The sequence below is a fragment of the Antennarius striatus genome, chromosome 3 (genome assembly GCF_040054535.1).
Source record: "Antennarius striatus isolate MH-2024 chromosome 3, ASM4005453v1, whole genome shotgun sequence".
Taxonomy (NCBI): Eukaryota; Metazoa; Chordata; class Actinopteri; order Lophiiformes; family Antennariidae; genus Antennarius; species Antennarius striatus.
Window position 1 is genome coordinate 10,797,194 of NC_090778.1, and position 12,624 is coordinate 10,809,817.

The 12,624-nt window shown below is 40.0% G+C and overlaps 1 protein-coding gene across 2 annotated transcripts in view; it reads left to right on the forward strand.

The window, feature by feature from the left end:
• LOC137593000 (protein yippee-like 1) overlaps nucleotides 1-10,896 on the forward strand; it is a 28,004-nt gene extending 17,108 nt beyond the window's left edge. For both annotated transcript variants that reach the window (XM_068311553.1, XM_068311552.1), the window contains exons 3-5: nucleotides 3,966-4,009; nucleotides 4,861-4,969; nucleotides 6,124-10,896. In XM_068311553.1, the coding sequence (XP_068167654.1) occupies nucleotides 3,966-4,009; nucleotides 4,861-4,969; nucleotides 6,124-6,213 (243 nt within the window). In that variant the 3' untranslated portion in view covers nucleotides 6,214-10,896. The remainder of the gene's footprint in view (nucleotides 1-3,965; nucleotides 4,010-4,860; nucleotides 4,970-6,123) is intronic.
• Nucleotides 10,897-12,624: the final 1,728 nt, after the last annotated feature.

Consider the following 12,624-nt stretch of genomic DNA (forward strand, 5'->3'; position numbering starts at 1 on the left):
CTTCTGACTTCTTGAACGCATCACACAACTCCAAACAGCACCATGTACAGCATGTGGTTCAGTACACCCTGCTGTCTTGAGACGAGCCAATACTTCACGTGTGGATGGATTGTGCTTGTTTGTTCCCTCAACACCTCATTTTGAAAGCTTACTAGCTGTTAACTGTGTCCGACTAACAAGCAAAACAGAGTTTGGCATTTTGGAGATGTAAGTAGATGAATTTGCGGTGGATGAGGGCTTTGACCCCTGCCTTCAAGGAAGACCTGTTGTTTATATGTAATTAGTAGGCTTTCATTTTCTGGCATCTAAACAGTATTATCTGTTAGTTGTTGTGCTTTCGTTATTTTTATGCGACAAAACCAACAGCTTAAGTCAATTTGTACCACGTTTGGGTGTGGATAGTGTGGTTTGCTTTAGATGCTAAGTAACCACACTGACCAGTCATCCATGTGTGCGAGTAAGGACTTCTGGCTGTGGACACCTGGGTGAGAATAGTACCGGTCTCAACATTCCTGAAAAGCATGTTAGCTTTGTTTTTAGTGTGTGTGCGCGATTAACTGTTGTTATAGCCATACAGTACTGCTACCATGATGAATATGTGGTGAGTCTATCTCTACTCTGCTTCAACAGGGTTTGGCTTTTGAAACGCTGTACCTGTTTGCCAGCACGTGACATCACAGGTGTAAAAGTGTCGAGCTGTGGAAGCTGTGTTTTAGATGCGTTTCAGAACAAAGATTTGTGAATCTAAACCCATGTCCAACCCTCCAAACACATCCCTCACAGTGAATTGAAATCTATCCTTTGGGTTTAGCACATTGAACCCTCACCTACCACAGTCAGCATCTGTTGGAACAGATGGTAAAAGTCAACCTCAGCGGGATTGGGAATAGCTTCAAGATAATCTGTCTTTCACAACTTGGATTTATTATGTCACTCCTTTTCAGGACTTGTCTGAGTTCTGTTGATGTGTAGGTTCTGTTGATGTGTAGGTTCTGTTGATGTGTAGGTTCTGTTGATGTGTAGGTTCTGTTGATGTGTAGGTTCTGTTGATGTGTAGGTTCTGTTGATGTGTAGGTTCTGTTGATGTCAGGTGTAGCAGGTGTGTCTGTGAGAAAACGTTTCTGAACTGGTTGCTGTCTGCAGTTAAAGCGTTTATCCTCTCAAGGTGGATTTGCATACACTGTGTTCTGCTGAAGCAGCAGATTTCTGTGCGCGATTTATTGTTCTTCGCATTCCTATGTGGTCAAGAGGATTCAGGGATTGTGACATTTGTTTTCTAGAGTTCATTTCTAAGAAACAAACATTTTATAACAAATGCAGTTGAGTTTGAAGTGACTGAAGTGAAACCGAGCTCAGTCACTTCACTCCAATTTTGGGGGGGGGTTTTCTGCAGAAAGAAACTTGTCGGGACACTCACATTCTGCATCCGATTCTTTTTGCACTCTTTTGTTTGGAAAAATTTAAGTTCATTTATTGTCAAATGGGAATTTTTGGTTTGGAGTGTGGTAGTCAACTTTTAATGTCTGTTTTCTACAACAGTGATTCACTTTTTAAAAAAATGTCGCTGTTGGATTTTACTGTCAGACTCTTTACAGACTATGGAGCAACCACCCTCCTTTTTTGGGGCAGAATAAAACAGCTCTGATGAAAAACTGTGCTGAAGTAAAAATAAACAACTAAGTAAAAATAGACTGTGGGAAACAGATAAGAGGTACCGACATGAAGTCAGCTTTAGTTGAGCTACAGTAAAGCACAGACAAGACACGCGGGTCATGGTGTAATCTCCCCCCCACACACACACACACACACACACACACACACACACACACACACACACACACACACACACACACGCACACCAACTTGTTGGCTCCGAAGACATCGACCTAGTTCCCTCTCACAGTGAAAGGTCACTCGTCCCGGGGCTCTGGACTGATAGTGTGTAAACTTCACCTCAGACTATGAACAGATTAATTATTGGTCTTGTCAATTCTGTTGCGTTTTTTTTTTTTTTTTTGCACAATCAACAATAAAAACATTCACTTAAAAAGTATTTTTTAATAAGAGCAACAGATGTCCAAAAATACCAACACGTTCATTGTGTAGTTCTGTTGCGGTTATTTGTATTATTGTACTTTCAGTCACTGGTTCTTCAAAACTGACTATTTTTTATTACAGTTTATCAAACGTTGGTCTCCTCAATTACTAATAGATCCATCCTGTAAGAAATATGTCAGTCTGCCCTACTTCAAACACAAGCAGTGAAGTTGAAAATGTAAATCACGTAATGTCAACTCAAACGACCAGAGAATGAAGCAGAGGAGGGAAGCTTTTTTAGAAGTTGTTCAGTAATTGGCTCCAAACCAAACATTTATAATCGGGCATGAAACTCAAAGTATGATGGCAGCTTTAAACGGTCCCCTGAGCCTCGGCGGTGGTGCTGGTGCCTCTGCAGGGAAGAAACGGCTCCAGGCCTTCAACAGCAGCCACAGGCTTCTGCCACCCTCATTTGCAATGGAAAACCTAAAGATGACTGAGGTGAATGGAGGAGAGAGGTCTGAAGTGACCCACTCTGCTGCTGCTTCATGTACATTAATATATAATAATGCCATGTGGATAGAGTGAATCCATTTATTTTTAATTTTTATCAATCTGTTTTAGCGTATCTTTTCAAAATCATGATCCGGGTTTCAAAATAAAAGTTACTTTCAAAATCAAAACCGTCCGACCTTGGAAAGCACCGCGGAGAACACAACAGCTCCGTCAACACACATTCCTGCTGACACTTTTATGCGATTCGTCTGAATGAATGGGGGTGGGAAGGACACAACAACAAAGTGTCAGGAAACATGGAGAGACCCAATGATCACATACTGGGGTAAACAAACCAGGTTTTAATCCTGCAAGAGGTTTGAAGGCTGACGCAACAGGTAGGGTAAGGTTTGTCTGAAGACTTCTGGACCTTCATCCTGCAGGAATATAGATGTTGAGAAAGCTTAAAACATCTTTCTCTTGGTTTTTCTGTAGAGACATTTGTATGCATCTGGTCTCACGTAGAATGAAATGCATTAAACCTGTTAATTATTCCTGAAGGACACAAACACACTGCGTTATGGTGAGAAACACTAGATATAAAGATAATAGTACTGATGAAAAGAAACCTCCACAGGGTTTCCTTAACTTGCACACGGACCAAAAGGTATTCAGCTTGTTCTCTGTTGGGGACGACTGGAGTGTTGTCCATCATTACACAAGAGTTTAAGTTTAATTTTATTAAGCTGGGTGTGTGTGCAGTCTTACTATCCAGCTAGACGGGGCTTTTATTGACGCTTCAATCAGATAAATCAGGTTCTCATGAAGGAGAAATATTTTTCTTCACCTGATGAATGTTTCGTTCTACAGATACACCGAATATCTACAACACAACATGTCTTCATTAAAGTTTGGTGTTTTCAACAGTGAAGTTATGGGTTCCATTAAATGTTATTTATACTTTATAAAGGCGATAAAAGTTCTTGAAAACATAGTGTGTTTTTTGTCCAGCAATGTTCCATTTTGACACCTTTTCACGTAATTGTCGAAGACATATTTACCAGTTCCATTTGCTCTGATGGTGACAGTCTGTAAGACATTTGGCGTCTGGAGTTTCCAGTTCTTATCCACAAGGAGGACATGAGAGGAATTCAGCCTCAGTTTTCAAAAATCAAGAACAGGATCTGTGTCATTAAAGGTCACATGGCAACGAGACTCACTCCCTGATGTTTGTGCTCAGACTTCAACACTTCCGTTCGCCTCTTTTTATTTCGTACCTCCGGATAAATGTGTGAGAACTTTGATAATGTTGATAACAAGCATGCACAGCAGTTACTGGGAAGAAAGCTCCCCAGGGTGTCGGTGGCTGACATTCTTGTTTTCAGCAGCGTGGCGTGCATTGTTTACTGACATGGTTCTCTCTCTCGTTTCAGTCATTTCAAGGGAGTCAAGGAAGAGCCTATCTGTTTAATTCAGTGTAAGTATGAGTCCTATGTTTACCAGCGAGGAGGATTTGTTTTTTATGCCTTGTAAGGTTTGGAGCTTGTGGAGAAACGGTGCATGGGCCCTGCAGACGAGCGTTTGTGTGGACACTCGGCACGTTTTTTATTTAAACCAGTATTTGTTTAAGACATTAGGAAAAAAGCTTAATAATATAATTAACAGTAAATAAAGCTCCTAATACTGCTTTTACAAGAAGGATTACGTGCTGTAGACGGACTTCTCAATGCCTCGCTGTCCGTACCTGAGAGGCGTTTTATCAACATGTGCACGACTGTTTCTACTGTTGTATGACTTGCTCTGATCCAGTATTTTCATCCTGTGGGTGAATGGATTGGTGTCTCACTGCAAACTGGACCACAGTGTTTGAAACAAACGCTCACCAAAATAGAATATAAAACACTCACGGCTATGAACTAAATTTAACAGCGTAAAAGCAAATGGACCTGCGAGATTTTTGGCATCATTCAGAGATATAGATTATATTTATACAGAGATATAGAATCAGCACCTAGGTTGAGAGTTTTTACATGTTTTGGGGGGTTTTTTTGCAGAAATTAAATGTTTGGAGGGATCATGATGCCAGAATGAAGGAGTTTTGAGTAACAAAGTATAAACATGCAAATCCATAAAAATTAATAGGTGTTCTGGTGGACCTCATTCTACCACAACTAAAGAGCGAGTATTATCAGATGAATAAATATTTCTGCATCAGATTGCCGTTCCCTTTGACAAGAACTGTACCCCAGACATGATCTGAGCTCTTTGCCCATGGCTCATCCTGACCTCTGACCTTACTTTGGCTTCCTGTCTTTTTTTTTTTTGCAGGGTGAATGTCGGCTGTGGACCAGCAGAGGAGCGGGTTCTCCTCACAGGTTTACATGCTGTGGCCGATATCTACTGTGAAAATTGTAAAACCACCCTGGGTTGGAAATATGTGAGTGGTTCACTCCCTAAACTTTTCACTTCCTCTTGGGATGTTGAATGTTGCACCACTCAGGCCGTGTGAACTGTTGCATAATTGTGCGGTCTCTGGGGTTCCAAGGGGACAAATTATGTTATTACAGGTCACAAGAACAAGTTTGTTCTTATTAAACATTGCTTGCTAAGCAACAGTTAGGGCTTTTTTTTTTTTTGCTCACTGTTGTGTTGAGGTTCACAGAATGAGCTCTGCGGTCTTCTAGCTCTGAAGATAATTACAATACTGAAAGGTTGGCTGCAGGCGGGTACCTCTGAGAGTCTGCAGTGATTAAATGTCAGGCCATTTTGAGTAGGTTTGTCCTGGTAATTGTTTTAAAAGTCTATACAAGTCTGTAAAATAACTGAACAAAGCAGAGGACACAGGCTCACTTAAAGCTGCTTCTTTAGCGACACAAACGATTATAGATTCTCAGTGAGGCCCCTCAAGGTAAGCAAAGTGGAATTGGTTTACAAGGCAAAGCAGGCCAGGCAAATATTCAGCCCACATAACGTCATCAGAGCGACGGTCCATCAAGATGTCGTCAAGAAGCCCTCCTGCACCCGAAGAGACGTCTGTCCAGACAGGAAGTTTAGAAATCAAAGAGATAGGATTTGGTCATTATAGCGTCATTTTAAACACTTCTTAGTCTTGAGATGTTGAACACAAAAATGACTGGCGTGCTACAGATGAACAAAAAACAAAACCAACAAACCCATTCACTTTTTTTCTCCACATGACTCTTATTTAATGGAAACCCACTGAGGAATTAATGGAAAGAAACCAGTTTACAACCCACTCGGGGTTTTGGAATTAGCGATTCAATAAAAAAAACAAAAACCTTTTTGATATCTTTGAGACCTTCTGGATCTCCTGTAGAATTCTAAGTAAAGCTTTGATTCGAATTGTAAAAGTAAGTAATATTAGTTTCGGTCATACGTGTTATTTAATAGTTGCTCAATGTTTTAAAGTTTGATTCTAACTTGAACTGTGTTTATTCAGTCATACCTGTCGTATCCGTTGTTAAGCGGTTACAGAATTAGACTGGTACTTGTGACATTAGTACCACTGCGTGTGGACAAACGTGTTGTTCACCTTTTGCTGTGTGTGTGTGTGTGTGTGTGTTTCCACAGGAGCATGCGTTTGAGAGCAGTCAAAAGTACAAAGAGGGAAAGTTCATCATCGAGCTGGCTCACATGATCAAGGACAATGGATGGGAGTGACGCTCCGGCTGCTCTGTCTCCTCCTGACCTTGGAATGCCTCTTTACTGAACTGCGTGGAGCGTCGACCATCGACGCCCACCCCCTTTCCAACTGTCACCCCCTTCCCCACTCCGTTACGACCTCCCTCCACGGACCTCCATCCCCTGGTCTCCTCCACGCACACACACCCACCTGCTCATCGTGAAAACTGAACAGATCCAACGACACACGGATGAAGTGGAGAAACTGTTGAGAAGTCATGTCACAGGAGTCGTCGTTACGATAAAGATTGTGTGTTCTCCTTCGCAGCTCCGGAGCTTTTTGGGTCCAACCATGGCCCAGCTCACTGTCACCCCACCCCCCCAAACTCCCACCGAACCACGCTTACAAGTGATTGTGGTGATCCGGTGACCACTATGTGAAAGGAGAAAAGACATTAATTTGACGTTTTGCTTTATTTCGCCCATCCAGCGAGATGAATGAATTTCATGACTTTTGTTATTATTGTAAGGTTATTTGCTATGTTATTAGTTTGTATTTCTTGGTTTGGTAATGTTTTGTTTTACTGGCGGATGGATGTTACTGGTTAGCATTTTGTTTCCCTGTCACGTTGTAATGTTTGTGTTGTTTGTTTTTGGGTGGTATTCTTGTTCATAGCTGATCATGTTTGTCTTTGCTAATGTCCAAATGAGCAATCAGGGACAGTTATCGAGGGGAGGTGCAAGGGGGTAGTTACACATATGTAGCAGAATTTTTTTTTTTCTTTCTAAAATGGCAAATGATTGCAGTTGTGTGTTTTTATTTTCAGTTTTATTCCTTTTCTCTTCAATTTTCTTTTATTCTCTCTTCTCCATCTGGTACCTTGCATCACTCACAAACCATTGAAAGCAGCGTCTAATATTTCTTTGACATAAAATAGTCTTACAGGCACACACATCCACATATATGTATTCACACATAGATATATATATATATTTAATTAATGATAGTGTTTGGATAAATGCGATTGTGGCTGGTCCCATTTTGCAACAGTGAAACAAGTCATGAGTGGGAGAAGAAGTGGTTTGTAGACGGAGGAACCTGAAACCATCCATGTGTCATGAAACATTGGTCAGACTGTATTCTTCCATTATCTAATAATGAAGAAAAGACAAACCTGCATATTAATAGAAACACAATAACATCCATAGATACTATGAAAATATCTGCACACATGTATGAATGCATAAGACTGTATATATGCATTGTGTGTGTGTTGCATTACACAGCGGCATACTTGAACGATGCTCCTTCGTTTGCACTTTGCGGAGGCCTTTGGTTCATCTCAGTTTAGAGGCAAAAACTCTTCTCATCTGTTCGTAACTGCCTTCTCACAGATGGACGATGGGTTGTTGGAGAGGAATAGAAAGTTTTTTCTGGGTGTTATTGTTGGGTTCAACAATAAACTGTTGAAGTGATGTCAGAGACTTTAAGACAATTAGATTTCATGTTATAATTATTTAGACAAATGCAGCCTTTCTCTTTTCACTTTTTTGCTTGAAACCCCATCGGGACAAAATTTCTCGAGTGACCATTCAGTATTTTCTTGCTGCTATCCATGAAGTCCCACCATTTTGGTCCTGCTCTTGCACTTTATCTCTCTCTTAGTCTTTCTCTCTCTCTTTCACTGTCTCTGTCTTAAGAGAATATAAATCATCTCGTTGTGGATGGGATCTGTGATTTGCCTCTAAGCTGTATGAATCTTGTGCCTCTTCAAAACAGGAACGCCCCCCCCCCTTTTTTTTTTTTTTTCTGTTGTGCTGTGCATAACCTCAAAAACCGTCATGTGAACCAACGTGTCTTCACCCTCCTGGTCCTAAGTAGCCCTCAAAAAACATCCTTCACCAAAATCCTTAGAGAGTTCTTCCCTGTTTGTTTTTTTCCTGAATAACAAACTTTCTGTTAACTTTTTATTTTTAGTTTAAAGGTGCAAAAACTGATGGATCTTCAGTATATTATTTCACAGAGAGGAAGATGTTTTGGTCAGTGAGGGATCCAGAAGGTTCGACTTTTTATTGGAAGGATAGCAGAGATGCCAGTGGGGTCAGGTGGGGTGGGGTGGGACAGAAGAGATTTAAAAATCAGCAGTGATTGATTACTTTGCCGGCAAGGTCAGTCAGATCACATGACCTTTTATCTAAAAACGATGACAATGCAAACCCTTATTATTTAGCAATGATACCTACTTGAAATAAAGATTTAAACAGCTGAGGTATTGGCCCGTGTTACAGTTTTTGTACATAAAGTAACATATTTGAGGTTTTATATGTATTTCTAATGGGTTAGTTGTTTTACTTCCCCGACTTGAAGCACTTTTGTTCACTGTACCTCTTGGTGTGTGAGTGTGTGTGCGTGTGTGCATGCATATGTATTAGGCCATATGCATACCTGCACACAAAAGTGAATGTTTAGTTTCTTTTCCTTTGACATTTTTTCTTTCTTTCCTCTCTGGGTTTGGAAATTTTTTATTTGTCCTGTTTTGTTTTGTTTTGTTTTTTTCTTTTGCAGCTGTTTGGTTTTTTTCTGTCTCTCCCAGTGATCTGTGAGGTCGAGAGCCAGGCCAGATTGTTCGGAAGCAAATCATCCTGTTTTTCTCTTTCCTGTTAGCTTGTTTATTTAGCTTGTGTGGTGTGAGCCCATTAAAGGGCCGTGTTTAGGTCTCTGCTGAGCCATGTAGATGATGAGGGCGAGCTGGAATCTCCCACCATGTCGCAGGGAGAGCCTTTACCAATTCCCTTTCTCCACCATAGTCAGTGTCTCCTGTATAGAGTACTTGCAGAGGATGAAACACTCTAAGGTGGCCATACTGAAGGTCCTCACCTGGTCTGTGAATATCTGATTGTTATATTTAAAAACTTGTTAATTTTGTGCTGGAGTTGACCAAAAACGAGCTGTTAATTCCTCATATATTTGATATAACTTGTTCTGATATTTCTTTTGCAAACTAGCTGAGCTAAGTTGGTTTATCCAAATTTTGAAGCTGCATCCTTCTGAAGTTTGTATTTCAAAACTCCTAACAGATCACATAATGCCTCTCCTAAATTAATTTCCTCTAAGTGCAGCCTTCATGTTGTTTAAAGAGCAACTCCACAGCCTCACATCAGCCCGTTGAGCTTCCACAGTGGCTGCAGGGATGCGGTGTTCAAATTTCCATCAGTGCATCGTGACATTTGCGGTGCAGACACAACATTTAGACATAACTTGTTAACCTTTTAGTGTTTGGTTAATGGTGCATTCAAGTGCTCTTTGTATGGCTGGAGAGAGTGGAGATATAACCCCATTGAATATGAACTCCCTGTGGTCATCAGTGCCGATAAACTACAGGCAAGTAAGCAACATTTCACTAACTGTGTTATCACATGACCTGCCTGCTGTTCTATACTTGGCCAACATTTCTTATTAAACACTTTGACTGAAAGTTTGATCCAAACACAAGATCGTCCTCCAAAAATATGTTTTCCCAGTGAAAGAACTGCATCTGTCAGCAGACTGGGTAGGCCCATCTGGCTCATTACATGACTCAACTGTTTCTGCTTGACTTAAGGCCACCTGAATGTACCATTGGTTTTATATCTGTGAGGGTTCACCATTTCAACCGAAGAGGATGTGCAGATCAATCTGTCCTCAGGACCGACAGACTCTGAAAGGATGCATCTTTCAAAGGTTTGCAACTCCTGAAATGGGATGCAGCTCGTTCTTTCCTTTCAGCAAGCCTTCAGTGTCTGATTTGATGACAATGACTGGCTGAAAATGTGACAACCCGGCCGTCTTTTTAGTTTGACCCTGTTAACTTTTTGAATCATGCAGCAAAGAAAATGACACTGGTAGCAACATTTGGGAACACAACACGACTCACCAGACCAATGATGTGTGCTTAAAACACAAACGAGAGTAGCCCAACGATTCTTGTAAATGTTATATGCACACAGCCAGTTTCTTCAAGGACCTGAAAGATGGCACCAGCAGTGGTTGCTGGAACATTTGTGACCAACTGCAGAGCCGCTATACTCCACCTTTGATGAGTCACAGCTTAACCAACAAAAAGCAGCTGCCAGTGTCACCAACTGTGTGTACCAAATAACCAGGTTCTATCAAATGCATCAGTGTCTTGTGTCAGTGGGCAAGAAGGAAGCCAGGGATCATCTTTGTGTCCCCCGGAGATCTAAGTGCTATACCAAAATTCTAGAGGAGAAATCCTGTCACTGATGACATTTTCTTTCTGTAGAATGTTTTGAACAGAGTCAAAGCAGCCTGGATGAAAAATGTAGATATATGCTGCTGAAAACTGTTTACTTTTTATTGATATTTTATTTTATTGTGACACTGGCTGCTGTCTTTTTGAGCTGTGTTACTGTCTGAAATGTATCTGACAGGACGTTGATCAAAGGCAAGATAGGAATACAGGGGAAAAGGCTGCACAAGTTCTTTTCTTAGGACTGTTAAACTACAGTTTAAGGTTTAAAGCATGTTGTATTTATAATGGCTATATGTTGTGCCTGTTTTATTATTATTATTATTATTATTATTATTTTCCTAAATTTAAAAACAAAAATATATGCTCTTTATTTGACCACATTGCTTTGCATTCTGTCTTAGTAAAGCCATGTCATGTCTGTTTTCACTCTAATGTAAACTATCAGATATCACAATAAATTTTCAATGGCATTAAATTGTGGAATGTGTGAAACTGTCATTTACAATTCTGACTGATAAAGCCATTATTTTTTAAATACAGGAATATTGTAAACTTGACATCTGTCATACATTCATCTGTGATGCAAATATAAAAGAACAAGTATGGCCCAAAGGTCTCTAGATGCATACCCAAATTTTCTTTCCTGTTTTTTTTCTTATCATACTGCATAAAATATTCAAGACAAGGCTGGCAGTATCTTGAATATCTATCTCAAATGTTTGATACCAATTCCCAAATAAGCATTTCCATATGTAACATTTTAAAACAGATTACCTGTAGGCTCTACTGATTGAAGTTTCTTTTTCCCACTCACATAATAATGCTCAACACCAAGCTTTTCGGTATGCATGACTTATATCACAATTATATTTTATCAGGGTTTGTGTAATATCACACAGTGTGAATTGTGAATGTAAAAAGCATTTAGTTTGGTTAAGTGAAACTGAATGCGTTGATTACCAGAAGAATATTATACATAAATAAAACAACACTGGCAAGTTGCAGAGTACTGAAAAAGAGAACTTCTCTGTTTTAGGTGTGTGTGAATCAGGGGTGAAATTAACTTTGACAGTTTACCACAGAGACTGAACATTTAATATTACAGGCCTTGCAGAAAATATGTCAGTAAATGCCCTTGCAAATATAAAACAATTACTGAAGCATGAAATTCGCTGGTTGCCCTGATGTGTGAGCCTCAGAAAGAAAGTGGACGGAGTCAGGCTGGCAGACTGTCAAGTACTTAGTTTAAAAGTAACACCAGTTTTCTCTTCATAGTGTTTTTCATCTTGTCTGAGCTAAACGTCAGCTGAACTGTTCTGCACATGTTTTTACATCTTTGGGTTAATGGTAAAAATAATGCTATGATAACCATGTTTTATAATTAACAACTATTCTGGGGCTAACTATCATTTAACTAAAAAAAATTGTGTCTGATGAAATAGTTAGTGTCCCACAGCTGTTAAAACTCCATTTGACTGACCTCTGTCATTGAAGAGTAATAGGAAAATTAAATAAAACCTTTATCTGGTCAAATGTTCCAAACACATAAGGATGAGCAAACGGAAGAATGTAATCACAAATTACACACCTTAAAAGCCTTTACAAAGTATGTGTGAAATGTAATTGACTTCTTTCCAGTGTATATGAGACGTGGATCGACCACACCCGGTTACAGACAGGAAACCTGACGATACAGTCGTATAAAAATTATACCAATGCCAATACAATACTGGAGGTTTGTACCAATATCGATACAATTTTCATTCTAATAGCTTAATTTTTGGGAATAAAAAATGTTTTAAAATAACAGTAGCTAGCTAAGATAGGCTCCAGCAACCTCCGTGACCCACAAGGTGGAAAAGTGGCTGAAGATGAGACGATTACATCGTCTTGTCTACAGGAAAATGGATGGATGGATGGATGGATAAATAATAGGTACACGAGAACTTCTTCAAAGATCAGTTTGGTTGTCTAAAGAGTCTAAAGTAAGAGATTCATGATTTGAATTTGAATTTGATTTGATTACATTCTAGAGTTTGTATGTTCTCTCCGTGTCTGCGTGGGTTCTCTCTGGGTTCTCCGGCTTCCTCCCACCTCCAAACACATGCGCCTCAGATTAATCGATTGTTCCAAGTTGCCCATAGGTGTGAGTGTGTGCATTTTGGATGTTGGCTCCGCATTGGACCAGCATCTCGCT